The 16,091-nt window shown below is 37.7% G+C and overlaps 1 protein-coding gene across 1 annotated transcript in view; it reads right to left on the reverse strand.

Moving 5' to 3' along the window:
* Window positions 1-16,091, reverse strand: part of LOC127654311 (E3 ubiquitin-protein ligase PDZRN3-B-like) — a 149,502-nt gene that overhangs the window by 118,976 nt on the left and 14,435 nt on the right. The window contains exon 3 of the mRNA XM_052141436.1: window positions 12,787-12,894. Coding sequence (XP_051997396.1) covers window positions 12,787-12,894 — 108 coding nt within the window. The remainder of the gene's footprint in view (window positions 1-12,786; window positions 12,895-16,091) is intronic.

Raw genomic sequence — 16,091 nt, forward strand, 5'->3', positions numbered from 1 at the left:
TGTACATCCAAAAAAAAAGAGAGAGAAGAAAATTACCTTTGTGTCTATGTCTTAAAACAGGAAGACTGTGTTCATGTGTACTCATAAAAGCTGATGGATTCATGAATGAGCTTGACTCCTTAATACCATATTTTGCAAAAATCACAGACGATCAGCCTCTTATTAAAGTCAAAACTCATATAATTTACTTACCAAAATTGCAAGCTTCCTTTTGTGAATAAAAATTAAACACTAATTTGGACAATCACATTGATTTATAGTGATATCCAGAGCCACGAGTTGAAAGCCTCGCAAAAGTCAATGAGTAGATTTACCGCAGAGAGCGTTCTGTGGTAGTAAACAAAAAAATTGCCTTCTCTTCTTGGATCCCATTTAACATTACAGATTGCTGACACAATCCTTAGCATTATGCAGACGTGTTCTTATTCAACATCCATCACACTTTCATGACTTGAACAGGCTATGTTTTGCTGGGTCCTGTTGGGGGCACTCAAAGTGGGCAGTGATTAACAGACCCAGGGTCTGGCCTGCATTACAGAAGGGAACTAGAAGGAAACGACTGCCTATTACTTCACGACGGTCCGTTAATCAGCCTATTAGCATTTAATTGAGGGTAGTTAATTAGAGAGGCTTTGGGGGTGGGCAGCTTGTGTGTTGGGTTAAAAGGGTCTGACTGTGAGAGCAACTGGCAAGGCAACCCGAGACTATTGTTACTGATATGTTTTCACAAGGCTAGTGATTGATTGGAAAGACAATTAGCTTTAATTACACCTGCCTCTCCCTAAACCTTTTAGATGCTATATTATACCATTGCCATACGAATAGGAAAAAGCCTGCTGAACAGAATGCATGCTAGATTTACAGGAGACTGAGCAACTCTTTGGTAGCCAGCAACATGAAGCTCCATTTTGAGATGAAAGGAATAGAAAATGTGACTGTTGCACATGGTCAATTATTGAAATAACACGATGGCACGTAACAACAAAATTATTTGTCATTGTTTTTGTTTTTTTTACATGTCTCAGACATGTACCTTCACAAGCAATCTGGCACCCTTGTGGCTTAAAAAAAACGAATCAGCAAAATGGGAAAATGTATCCGCCAATGCAGATTATTTAACAAAAACAAATATCGACCGATTTACCAGAATCAACGGTATATCGGTCGACCAATACTAGTTACATATTCCAAGTCTATTACTAGTTACTCATCATTATAATCTTGAAGTCAAGAAAACAAGGCTCTACTTGTACAGCAAACTCCCAATGGATTTCTTTCTCTAACACAAATATATGCAACAGAGCTGTATATTTCATTGTGTGTTCGGCTACAACGGAATCAAAAACCAGAAGCGTGTTATGGCCCTTTTAAAACATGCATTGTATTTAATATTCTGTAAGAGCTAAGCCTGTCACTGGAATGTAGCTTTCAGCTGGGACAAATATTCATGTATGTCTCTGCTTGCTCTCCTTCATATATAAAATAGACAGGGGCACAAATCCAATAAAGTCCTTGACAAAGGCCAGCTTCTTGTCTTTAGATGCCACATACCATGTGTTACTGCCCACAGTAAACAAGCCGACACCTCTGCACATGACTGTCGAACTAAGACAGAAATAACACAAGACAACCTTGTAATACATTCCACGCTAAACATGACATGTGCTGTGACATCATAGTCGTTAAGAGACAAGGGTGGAGACTCAACACTGGGTTGACCTGACTTTATGCCCCTGTGGAAACTAAGAATGGGGCCTCCTGGTTCAGAAATGTCCAAGCTAGTCATAAAGAGCACAATGGGACTGACTGAGGTTAATGCCTATTTCAGTAAAGGGCATATTAGCCGGATACAAGTGGTGTCAAACTAATTACAAAATGGATCAATGTTGAATCTACCAATAATACTTAAGAGTTCCAAGTAGGTTTGCTTCTCAAGGCCAAAGTATACTTTGGTTTTCCATGTGCCGCTACGTAATCATAGAGTGTGCATCATGCAAATTTTGTCATACTGTCTGCATGTAGCCCAGTTTTCCTATACACGTAGACAGTCCACGTCTGGGCGGTGAATGCCTCCGTAGGAGCTCGCAGTCATATATTTCCAAAGGCTAGAGTGCTTGACCGTGTGTGAGACTTACCGGCATGCAGAAAAGAAAAATATACATACAGTAGCCTTCAGAAGAGAACTTCTTAATTTTTTAGTCTAATGAAGAGTGAATCACACAAAACCTCTCAAGAAACAGTCAATTTTTGCATTCTAATACTATTTCATAATAATAAAGCACACCCCCCAATTCTCAATGCAATAATATCTAAATAATCATTTAATAAATATTAGATAATTATATTATAATTAATAATTATAAATAATTAATATATATCTAAGATTACATTACTATTTATATCAAATTAAATATTAGAATGATTGAATTATAATTTATTAAATGTAAATTACTAATTATTAAAAAATAAATGCTATTTAATTTGCCAAGTATTTATACAAGTCTTTGCTATACTGCATCACTATGGTAATAGAATTTTGGGGTGAAAATGTGCTTACACCATGTACACGATGTCACAATGCTAAAAAACAAAAAGCCTTAACTGCTCATTTTGTATTTTATATGTAAATGTAAATTATAATATATTGTTATTATTTTCTTTTGATCTTGTGGTTGAACTGTGACAGCGAATGATGGACACTTTGAATCTGAGCTCTTTCTAAAACACTCCTCAAAACAAATCCAGCAAAGATCTTAGAAGGCTACAAGCATGCAACATTTGAACTTAAAATTAATTTCTCTCAAAGACATCACAAAAATTGAGGGCATCTTTAATCTTCCTTGTTATTCCACAAATGGCACATCTCATACATGTTTTGCTCTTCATCGCAGCTCTCTGATCAACTACGTTCTTCTTAATCTTGAATGGACAAGAATGCTAACACCCTTGGTTCAAAAGAACTCAGGACTCATCTGAATGCTAGCAATGGGCCACATCCTCTCAAGACTCTTTACATATCTATTCAAACTGCCACTCTATTCATGTTGCCACTCACCCCCATGCCATTTAACACCACATCTGACAGCGAACACACACTAAAATAACTGAAAACACCATTGGGTGTTAAGTGGTGCACGGTGCACTATGGGTAACCTCACAGCTATATGGAGGCAGCAGGAGACAAGGAACCTGTGATACAAAGGCCAATAATATTAAAAGGCACACACTTGCTCTTTTGTCAAACATAAAAAACTATTTTTAGTATTTAAGTATAAAAAATATATTATAATATTATTTTATAATCAATATTCAATACATATCATTGTAACACACACACACACACACACAGTATATATATATATATACACACACACACACACACACACACACACACACACACACAGATATATATATATATATAGAATGGGCCGACTGATTCAAGCTGATAGAAGAGCAACTTTGCCTGAAATAACCACTCGTTACAACCGAGGCATGCAGCAAAGCATTTGTGAAGCCACAACACGCACAACCTTGAGGCGGATGGGCTACAACAGCAGAAGACCCCACCGGGTACCACTCATCTCCAATAAAAATAGGAAAAAGAGGCTACAATTTGCAAGAGCTCACCAAAATTGGACAGTTGAAGACTGGAAAAATGTTGCCTGGTCTGATGAGTCTCGATTTCTGTTGAGACATTCAGATGGTAGAGTCAGAATTTGGCGTAAACAGAATGAGAACATGGATCCATCATGCCTTGTTACCACTGTGCAGGCTGGTGGTGGTGGTGTAATGGTGTGGGGAATGTTTTCTTGGCACACTTTAGGCCCCTTAGTGCCAATTGGGCATCGTTTAAATGCCACGGCCTACCTGAGCATTGTTTCTGACCATGTCCATCCCTTTATGGCCACCATGTACCCATCCTCTGATGGCTACTTCCAGCAGGATAATGCACCATGTCACAAAGCTCGAATCATTTCAAATTGGTTTCTTGAACATGACAATGAGTTCACTGTACTAAAATGGCCCTCACAGTCAACAGATCTCAACCCAATAGAGCATCTTTGGGATGTGGTGGAACGGGAGCTTCGTGCCCTGGATGTGCATCCCACAAATCTCCATCAACTGCAAGATGCTATCCTATCAATATGGGCCAACATTTCTAAAGAATGCTTTCAGCACCTTGTTGAATCAATGCCACGTAGAATTAAGGCAGTTCTGAAGGCGAAAGGGGGTCAAACACAGTATTAGTATGGTGTTCCTAATAATCCTTTAGGTGAGTGTATATATGTGTGTGTGTGTATATATATATATATATACACACACACACACACACACACACACACACACACAGTATATATATATATATACATACATACATACATACACAGTATATATCAGGGGTCGCAACTAATGGCAGGTCCTTTAATGAAAGAAAACAGATCCTTTTGCACAAAATGAGTTTGAACACAAAATTGTGTAGAATCTTAAATATTTCTTATATTATATTGTATATTTTTCCAAATCATGAAGAGAAGTAATCACTGGCACGTCAGCAATGGTGAGAGAGGAGCAGACTATTTGAATATGAAATGCCGCACCTGCATTCCAATCTATATCTTGATGTGTTTTCATGAGCTGAATGGGAGGCTAAACAAAAAGTAAAAATGTGACAAGAATGCAGTATACCTAACAGACTCGAGCAGTGCGTGAAAGCCATTCATGCATCATGAGCCGGCAGCGTTTCATTTTTTGTTAATCACGCGAGAAAACACACCCGCTTTGCTATGGTCAGGCTACATGGATGACAGCCTACATTCCATGTTTCGTTTGTTTCTTTTTGCCTTCACAATATGTGATGTAACAAGGAAAACACGACTATTAATCCTTGAGATTTCCAACCCAGTACACCCTCCTTAAACCATGGTCACACTCAAAATTACATTAAAAGATTAAAAGCAAAAACATAAACCCAGTCTATTCAAAATATTAATTAAACCTGGAAATAAAGTTTTAGGATTTTGCAGGTGCGATTCGCCGAAAAAGTCTAATTAGTTGATCGGCTTGTGATGAATGAATGGCTTGCAAGCACAATGTGAGTTGGCACAGCCATTGACCAGGTAAATAAAAAATGTGTGTGTATATATATATATATGTGTGTATGTACTGTATGTATGTTAATTCAAGCAAATGTTCGATTGAGAAACTAAAATACATTAAAAAATATATATTTATAAATAATCAAGGCATTTTATACTGATCGTTTTTCACTTAATGAACACAAGAAATAATTATTTTAATAATATAACAGTACCTTATTCTAATTATTAAGAATTTATTATAATTGTATAAATTACTACTGTATACTTTTCTTATTAATTTGCCATTTGCTTATTATAATATGCTATTATTACCAACATACATTAGAAGAAGCCAAAATAAAGGCTGCTTCTTATAATACAATGTTTTAATTAAATGAAACATTTTAAAACATAAAATGCCACACATGTTCCAAGAAATGCAAACAAATTACTGATTTTTTTTTTTAACCACATTACTGAAATTTTCAGAAAATTCATTCTTGATATGAAAGCACATTAGGTCATTGCAAAATGCACTGTTACTTAATTTCATATAGCTGAAAACATCATCACAAATATATCATAAATATTCAATATGTCACCCTGCCCTTCTCAACTCCCAAAGGATTTGTTAATGTTTGTTAACATTCTGCTAATATTCACTCTTATTCTAGTGTTTTGGCTCTTCCTTTATAGATCATCTTTTTTTCACATGGCAAACATGGGCCTCTCTGTGGTGCTGCTTTTTAAGGCTGGTTGTCATTCAACCTCTGACCTTTGTCTGTTTGCAGGCTTTTACAAGGTGACATTTACAACCCAAGTCTATCTCCACAACCCCTTCCTACACATCTAGTGCTCCTGAGGACAGCACTGATCTAAACTTGGACATCTAGGTACCTGGTTTTTCCATGGTTGTGTGAAAAACACACAGACACAGAAGCGGTCAAAGGAACTGCAGCCAAATGCTTGGTTCCCATAAGTTCCAGGTTGAGATTCATTTTGGTCATGAGGAAAATGTACAAATAACAATGGATGACCAATTTAAAAACAATCAATATTTTTGCTATTCCATTTGGTGCAATTAGTGAAGCAGTATGTTACTTAAGACATTACACACTGCAACGTTACCAAAATCAAGGTATATAAGAGGAATTAGTATAAAAAAAAAAAAAGAACATAACAAAAAAGAAAAGAAAACTCCTAGCCAAATACTTTACTAAAATAAAGTTCTATGCATCACTATGCTTTATAAACAATCAATATTTAAGGATCTGTTCTGAAAAAAAGATGTCTTGCCAAACTTCAGCCTTGTGTTAAATTCAATCCAACATAGATCAAACTTTCACAGGCAAACATGACCACTAGCTATGTGTGAAGAGTGTGGAGACCAAACACGGTAACTTTATTTTTAATCTTTTTTTTATGATAAAATAACTCTCGACCGAACAGGGATTCATCCACTGAACTAACCGAGTTTGCCTTTCAGGAACATCTGCCATTACACTCCTTCAGAAAGCTATAGATGAATCTAGATCTTTATGGTGCATGTAATGTCTGAAACAATACAGCTAAGAAAATATAAAGAATAAAGGGGCTTTTGGATATCCCTGATTCACTCACATGAAGATTTTAGCCATTAAACATTCCTTTTCTTTCTGTAAAGTTGGGCAGTAAAATGTACTCAAGCTCATCTATAAGGACCAGATGATCTGTGCAAGCTGTTCTGATGGCTGGAATTTCTCATGTTCACTCAGTTAGTTACTCATCACTACTGCTGTCAGGAACATGTACACAAAACACATTGAAATCTGTGATGGCCCTGGTCACCCTATGACACAAATTCACATGCTCTGCTTGGATGTGCTCTCAGCAGAGATGTTGATGCAACTCTAGAACGCATTGTACTGATCATTGAAAGTAATTCTTGCAAGAGTCTCGGCTAAATGGAAAAAATAATAAAATGGACTTTCCTGAAAGAGTGGTGCTTATTCGTGCAAAAGTTGCTGCAACAATACTAGGGCATTTAGCCTGCTGTTATGTGGTTTTTAAGGTGTTCTGAGTGGTTCCTAGATATGACCTGGATCCCTCCTTCAATGGAAAAACATGTGAATTTTTCATAAATGTATCATCAGTCATCGTGACAACATAGACTCATGACAACTCGAAATAATAAGTAGAGGTGGCGAAATCTTAAGATATCGCATAGCTTGGCATGTACAAAAAGGTATGACTTTTATCAACATACAGAATTTTAAATAGAAAATACAGGAATCACATTTTGGCTAGCCTACTTTACAACACTTTATTTTAAAAAAGCAAACATCTGTGAACAAAGTTGGTTAATCATTTCATATTTATTTCTGCAATACAAATGACTGATGTACTGTATGTCAATGTATGTATGGCATTCCAAACCCCAATGTTTTCCTTATTCCGTGGTAAGTTATTTTCCTATTGAAATCATGGTTAGGTTAAGGTTTGGGTAAGTGGTTAAACTTAGGAAATGCTTAAGGGTTAGGGGTTTCTTCAATCGCTAACATCAAGTATGCGCATTAGTAAAAGGCCCCATTTGCACTTGGCATTAAAATGCGACGTTGTCCACATACACATTGAAAAAGTGTAAATGCGTTTGTGATCAGAATGTGTTCGGAGCTGCTTGTCCTGTGGCCGAGGTAGTTGGGGACGCAATGTGAACAGATGTAAGTGTAATCTAAACACAAATTATTACATGGCGTGTAATAAGATGGGTAATGTACAGTCAGCTGGTTATTATCACAAAATAAACCCCTTCTGGGTAATTGAAGACCCTTCTGCTTCACATCGGGGTCCTGATCACTAGTGGTTTACTGCTATATCGCAGAGGCCGATAAATCTGCCGATATTCAGACTTTTAAAATTATTATTAAAATAATTATCGTTGGACAACATCGACAATAAAAAGTTGTTGACAAAAATTTCCGTTGTCGAATAGTTGTTTGATCTCATTAAATGTAGCATGAGATGAATGAGGAGAGGAAGAATTACACAGCACCCAGTCCAGATGCACTCCAAATTTTCCAAACAGCTTCAGGTGATGTAGATCGCAAAGTATGAGGGAATTATAATGCAAAAATACAGAATAAGTAAATACATAAGCACTCTCGTTGTGAAGTGCCAGAGCTGCTGTTCCACTGAAGCAAAACTTGCATGTCAGAGTGTCTTTAAAGGAAACACCTCACCGTTTTATCTTTAATACATCCTTTATTAAAGTTCAAATAATTAGGAAGCAGGTCATGTACATAACTACAAACTCTGAAACTGGCATTTCTCTGTGCGGTCAGAGCCATTTATATGAGTTGGCGACTTGACTTGGTTACATGGCAGGACATGGAAACATGGAGAAACAAGGTTTTGTGCATGGTCTGGTGAAAACATGCCATGGTGCATGAGACCAGGGTGGAGCCTGTGGGGGGATTGAGCTATGAGGGGCGGAGCCATGGAAGGCGGAGCCGTGAGAGGCTTGAGGGGTGAAACCATGGAGAACTGGATACCCAGAGAGTGGCCAAAGACTCAAAGGGCCAGGGTGGAGCCGGAGGCAGGGAGGACCAAGGAGGCGCCGGAGGTTTGGAGGAGCAAGGCGGAGATGTAGGGATGGCAGTCCCCAGTGGAGCTGAAGGATCGGAGAGAGGAGGCATACCCAGAGGATCGGAGAGCCAAGGCGGAGCCAGGTGACCGACAGACCGAGGAGGAGGTGGGTACCCCGGTAAAGCCAACAGGCTGAAGGACCGCAGAGGAGCCAAGGGAACATAGAGCCGAGGTGAGGTTAAGGGATCGACAGGCTAAGGAGGAGTCCAGGGCTTGGAGGGTCTAGGCGGAGTCAGAGATCCTAAAGTTTTGGGATATCTTAGAGGGAAATAAAATAGAACTCAGTGCCCACTGCACAAGGGCGGGAACCAATTCCAACTCAAATAGCCCAGCGAGTGAGGACTCTGGAACGGACGAGGCTTGCAACACTGGTTCGTTGGCCATGGCAGACGTGAGCATTTGATCATTGACCATGGTAGGCTTGGGCATTGGCTCATTGACCAATGGTGAGGCGTGGCTGTGACATGGAGCAGGCTCATGCATGGCTGTGACATGGCATGGAGCAGAATGAGGCATGGCTGTGACATGGCATGGAGCAGACTGAGGCGTGGCTGTGACATGGCATGGAGCAGACTGATTGGCCACATCTCATTTAAGTTTATTTTCAAGTAGAACATTTTACATTCAAGGTAAAATAAAACTTGGCTAGTTTTCATCTTTGTCCAGAGAAAACAAACTCAGTCATTGAAAATGCAGCAGGTATCAGCAAAGAGAGAGAGCTCTTGATTATCTTCATACTTCTCGAAACACTTATTGTCTAACATTTCTATATACATGAATGATATTTGCAGTCACAATATTTAAAATGTATTTTATTTAGATTTGTGAGATATGCACAATGCTTGTTTTAGTGTTTACAGGCATCGTGGTGGTGGGGGACGTATTGGATGCCATAATTGAATGCTACTGCGGTGAAAAGAAGTCCGATCAGTTATCTGGACAGAGTAGCTACTTAATGTGGGCGAATTTAAACTTGCTGTGTTCTGATTAGTTGATGATCTTATCATGTTGATCGCATGTTAATGCAATGTGTAAACAGGGCCAAACTGCAATAGCAGGCAACACTATACCTTTTTGAAAAAAGAAACTAATAAGAATATGAAAGTCATGACTTCAATGAAGATCATTCAATCTCAGGCTTTACCATGTTGAAAGCTGCTAAGCAGCAAAATGATAATAACATTTACAGCATCCATGCACAATTGCCAAGTCATACATGTGGAACTTGAACCAAATAAGCTGGGGAAAGGGAAGATGAATGGATAATCCAAATGGCGGATGGAAAAGTGCTGATGTAGTGAGAGACAGAAGAGAACTGGGACCTGGAAGCTTGCGGAGTCAGATATTTTTAAAAGCAAACTGCAGCTGAGTCTTTAACCACTACAGGGTTTTGGATTAGCTACATACAGTACAATGGTGATTAAAATGACAAGAAACCTGCTGTGAGTCTTTTTGCATTTATTCTTGCACTATGATACGGAAAGTAATTTCTCAAGTCCACAAAATTAAATGTATGTAAGGTGCTAATGTAAATCTAGAAATCATATTTTTGTCTCAAAGAGTACAACATTACATCAGGTGTTAATAATATATAAAGCATTATAATGCACTTTTAAAAAGATGGAAACATTAATAATGTAGTTTAGAAAAAAGTGCAGATAAATCTCCTGAAATCCTTATTCCCATGTATAGGCTACATTATCTGAATAGATTGCACAGGGTGGGAACAGTTTTGCATTGTGGGAGAGAGTTTCTGACTATATATTTTGAAGGTCTACTCAAAAGACTGACCTAAGGTTATGTACTTTATATTCCTTACATAATATAACCTTAATAATTCAAAAGATATAGGCAAAGTCTTTGTAGGTCTAGTGTCAACCTGGAGACAAATATCTTTTTTTATACAAAACAATGAGACAACTTAACCGGTCACCGATAGCCCTTCTCAAATATCTATGCATTGATATATTGACATCTAAAAACACACACACACACACACACACACACACCCACACAAGAAAAGAAAAAACAACAATTAGATGACATCCTACTGCAATGGCTTTCTTGAATCTCTCACCGAATACCATCAGGAACAATCTCAGATATAACGGCAAAGCAGCAGTTGGCATGCATACTACACTCCAAAGCTTTTCCCTTGCTCGGGCCTCTTCCTCCAAGTAAGTCACCCTACCATATTTCCACCTAACACATTAACCATTGTTGGTTTCATATGTCCCCCCAGTGAGGCTAGTTTAGTAGTCTTAAATCACCAGGCGCCGACTGCATTAATGTCGTCCTTGGTGGCTCAATCTATGCATTATCTCAAGGGCATACAGCACATGTAAATGAACAGCAAGATTGAAGTTACTTAAGACTAGTGCACTGCATCTGGCAGCTCTTAAAGGTAGTTTAAGGAGTGGGTAAAATTTTTTCATCCTAAGTGCCAAGACTAAATACAGCACATAATGACGTCAAAGAACACAGGAATAAATCTAGCAACTATTAAAGTTATGTCGTCAACTAGCTCTTGAGGGGACAATTATTCCCGATGAGTTAAAAAGAGTTGCAGGAGAATCTACCATTCGACTGAATGACGATTTATATACACGAAGTGAAAATATTTACATTATAGAGCCCTGGACCATATTTATAACACGCTACATTCAATTCAATGCATCCGTTGTAACACACTTGAGTTTCATGCTGCCATAAAAGCAACCTTTGTAGAGTTGGCTTTCTATAAACCCTCAAAAGTGACCACCGGGAACTCTTGGCCTTTTTAAACAGTCAGATTTTGTTCCAAAGTAAGAGAGAACCTTCCGACCCAATGCCAGCCAAGAAGGATCTCTTCACAAATCAGTAAACAACATTTACCAAATTACACTGAACAACCAAATGGAAGGGACTTTCTTAAGAAGTCAGAGCTCAGTTCTTAACAGACGTTTTCCAAAAGCAGTCAACTCTGTATCATTATTATGGTATAATGTTTAAAACTGAGAATAGTTTTCCTTAAACATTAAAATACATTCTCTAACCCAAGCTTAATATGCAGACAACTATAAATCAGCCATTTGCAGGCTGATGTCATGGTGGGGCTATCAAAGCATAGTTCTGTTTGAGCATCCCATTCAGCCTAACATTGGCTCAACCATTGGCATGATTTTGGGACAGGGTTATCTGTTCATCCTAACAATGGAATATGGGAGGAGTATTTGTGAAACATGTGTACAAATGGTCTTTTTTTGCAATTCCACTGGTGTATAGGGGCACACAATTACATACTTCACAGGGCTCCAGACTAAAGAAATGACTAAAGAGCCATTGGCTCCTAAACTGAAACATTATGGAGCCAAATGGTTGTTTTTGGAGATTACCAGTTATGTGCTTTAGACCACTACACCACCACAAAAATGTCATGTTTCATGTACAAATGATGCTCAATGGACAGCCTGATCTGATTTACATGAGCATTGCAACGTTTTTGCAAAACTGAAGTTACGTGCTTCATTACATGTTTGGCTGCAGTTTCCAAGTGAAATGTCCAGTGGGGGTGCCAAAACCGAGCAAAATGAGGTTGTAATCACACTTGGTTTATAAGATGAATTTTATATGGAGGTTTTAATGAGTAAAACATACCTCCCTACTAGCCTAAAACTTTACCTAAAAGCATGAGAGTTTAAAAAACAGACATCCTTACCCTTAACCCTAACTTATAGTGTTTTAAAATGCCAATTCGAAATGAAAAGCACATTTTCTAAAGCAACTATGTCATTTCATGTCGCTTCTATTGCACTTTCACTTTTGTTAGTATTTAGCTGGACTCGAACCAAGATTGACGGGTTGTAAGTAAAAGAGCAAAAAATACATGTTTATAAATTTAAAATCAGCAACGTCTGATTTCTGTGACAATGAATAAAACGCACAGTTGTTGTACTGCCTCTAGTGTTCATTTCACCAGAAAACTGTAGCAAAAAATAAAAAGGCATGTAAAAGTCAGTTTACAAAAATGTATTTAGAGTAACATTCTAAATAAACGCTCAGGTTATCAAAGGATTTCATTAACACTTTAAATAAATGCACCTACCTCCATTATTCTGTCATGGATCAGCAGACCGCCTTCTTTATCTGCTGGCCCGTTCTCCACAATCTTCGACACAAATATTCCTTCATTTGAAGTACCATCTTTATTATCCTATAATCCAACAGCAAGACATCAAATGTTCAGCCAAAAACATGTTTTTTTTTTTTATCATTATCCAATAAAAAAATAGGACAGTATAGTAAAGGTTACAGAAGACTTATTGCATAATCAACATAAACAATGATTACACAAGATGATTAATTGAATACAGACACTCCCTTCAAGAAAATCCAAAAACACATATTGTTTGCAGGTGTACAAAGCAATGAGCTCAATAGTGTAGCTTCTCTACAAAGACACTATTAAACAAAAGACATTTGAGTATGTATGAGTTTTAGGGTGCCAAAAGATGACTGTGTTGAAACTATTTGGCATTCATTATATAAAAATTTAACCTGGATAGGAAGGTTACAGCAAAGTTGCTGCCAAAATATTGTTCAACCCACCCCTAAACCACATTAACTTTGTGCCATGTTGTGACATTGTGCTGTAATTTTTAATGGAATACTTCAGAAACCGCATGAATGCTGGGTTATTTAATCTACCCAACCGCTGGGTTAGGAAATGTTTTACCCATTATGGGTTATTTATATGGAATTTGGGTAATTTTGTTCAACTCATGCGTTGAGTCAAAATCCATCAACCCAACATATATCATTTGACCCAGCAAGTGGGTTGTTTGTGCTTCGAACATCATCAGCAGAGTCCACACACCGAGCGCTCGTCACAGCAGAGAACCTGACTGGTCGTCCAGCGAGGCAAATAAATAATAAAAGGTATGTGTACACTACATTTCTTATTCACATTGTATGTGTTGCGTTACCTATTAAAGCAGTATCTTTATATTGTCGAGGCTAGTTGGTTGGTTTGGCTTTACTACGTAGTTTACTACGTAGTCAGTCTCTTCGTGCATGTTTGGTCGAAGTTAAGTGTTGGTTTGCGAATAACTTTCTCCAATTAAATGAGGATAAGACCGAGATGATTTTATTTGGAAATAAGGGCTGTGTGGATGATGACTGCCTGGGGTTGTTTCCTGGGAAAAAATTGTCTAGCGTGAGGAACCTTGGTGTCATTTTTGACTCTGATCTTAAATTTGACCGGCAAATCAATGCTGTCGTTAAGAATAGTTTTTTCCATCTTAGATCAGTTTCTAAATTGAAATCTATCCTTTCTTTTGACGATATGGAGAAGGTTGTTCATGCCTTTGTGTCATCCCATTTGGATTATTGTAATGTATTGTATCTGGGTGTGAGTCAGGCTTCTCTCTTCCGCTTGCAGCTCGTTCAGAATTCAGCTGCCAGACTTTTAACGGGCACTAAGAAGAGAGAGCACATTACTCCGGTTTTAATTAAATTACATTGGTTACCCATACGATACAGAATCCAATACAAAGCTTTGTTGTATGTTTTTAAGTCTCTGCATGGCCTAGCACCTGAGTATGTTAGTGATTTAATCAGCCGTTGTCAATCAAGTAGATCTCTGCGCTCTAACGATCAATTGCTTCTCATGGTTCCGCTGATCATGTTTAAGATGTAAAGGTGATCGGGCATTCTCTGTTGCAGCTCCTAGGCTCTGGAATGACCTTCCTCTGTCTGTAAAAACTTGTCCTTCATTGGGTGCTTTTCAGAGTGCGCTTAAAACTTACTTGTTCACTTTAGCTTTTGACAATGCTTTGTAAGTTTTTATGTAATATGTTTGCATTGTTTTTATGTCTTTGTTTTTACTTTTATACCTTCTGTACAGCACTTTGGTTCCACTTGTGGTTTTGAAAGTGCTCTATAAATAAAGTTGAGTTGAGTTGAGTTGAGTTAACGTTAGCCATTTAGCCGTTATCATGGAAGCACGGATAGCCTAACTTACACCTTAACATATCCGTTTGGTCTGAATTATATTAATGAATTAATTAAACAAGTTCATAATGCCCATGGGCATATGGTCATGGTTGCAAGGCAAATTTGCCAGCTTGTTTCAAGCTAGCAAGGTGATTCACTCGTTTACTAGCCAACAGTCAGTTAGTTGCTTTGCTAGCTATATTATTTTAAATGGCTATAAACGAATGTGCTTGTTTTTGCTTCAGCTTTTAGGTGTTTGACTGATTAAAATATGTAAAAACAGTGAGATAATCTGATATGTCTGACTAAATGCATTTATTTAAGTTATGTGGTGACCCACAACAGATAAGAACAAATTCTTATTTAAAATGGCATCCTGGCAAACGACAAGGGCCACTTGAGTGAAGGGTTGATGTGACACGCCAAAGTATGTGCACATTTTGTGTAAAGGTGTTAACAGTTATACTTTAAGGAAAAAAATTCGCAAAACAAACTTTAGGAAAAATTCTAAAGATAACTGTTATGGAATTGGTTTTCATTATTTTAGAATAATTAATATGATTGAGAGGATTTACGATTTTTTTTTTTCGTTTGTAATAAAGAAATAGTCATTCAGTTCCACACTTCATACCAGTTGGTGGCAGTAATGCACCATATCATTGTGTGCCAACCGCCAAAAAACTTTAAAAGAAGAAGAAGACTCTCAATTTGGAACTTGTGTGTGCACCTGCGCGCCGTTACATCTGCTGAGCGTTTGCTGCGACGTGACACGGATTTTTACTCATCAATTTTTTCCTGTTATTTTGCAGGTATTATTGTTACAACTTGATAATATGCACACGAGATCTGTAATGCAAATGTATATGTTCATACCGCAGATAATTCGGGTAATGACGTTCGGGGTTGTGAATATGTTGATATGCACATAATGCAGACTGTCCTCCATTTTGTGAACGCTGTAACACGAGGTGATTGTGAAATGCGTTTACGGTAATTCCATTCAAATTGATTCCAGTTAAGGTTATAGTCTTCATTATGAGTTTAGTTCAAATTTGTGTTTGGTTTATTAAGTGATCTATTACATATAAAGATCGGATGCACTTATTTTGCAGAACTGTCAGTCTTTGTCTATTTTGCCTTCTGCGCGGGGCCTGTGCTGTGACATTAAGAAATATATAATATATGTATGTGCTCTGAAAGCTATACTTTGAGCAGCCACAAACATTATTGTGCAGTAAGAACATAGACAATTTACATGTATACAATTTGTCATATGAATTGTAAAGAGAGAAGGATTTTGGGATGCTAAATAAAATAGGCCTAGGTGGTATCTTCAAATTGGATTATTGTTGCGTTTGCATGGTGACATGAATAGGTAATGCAATAGAAATTGTATTTTTGCTTAAGCTCTTTTTT

Source organism: Xyrauchen texanus, chromosome 13, assembly GCF_025860055.1.
Source record: "Xyrauchen texanus isolate HMW12.3.18 chromosome 13, RBS_HiC_50CHRs, whole genome shotgun sequence".
NCBI lineage: Eukaryota > Metazoa > Chordata > Actinopteri > Cypriniformes > Catostomidae > Xyrauchen > Xyrauchen texanus.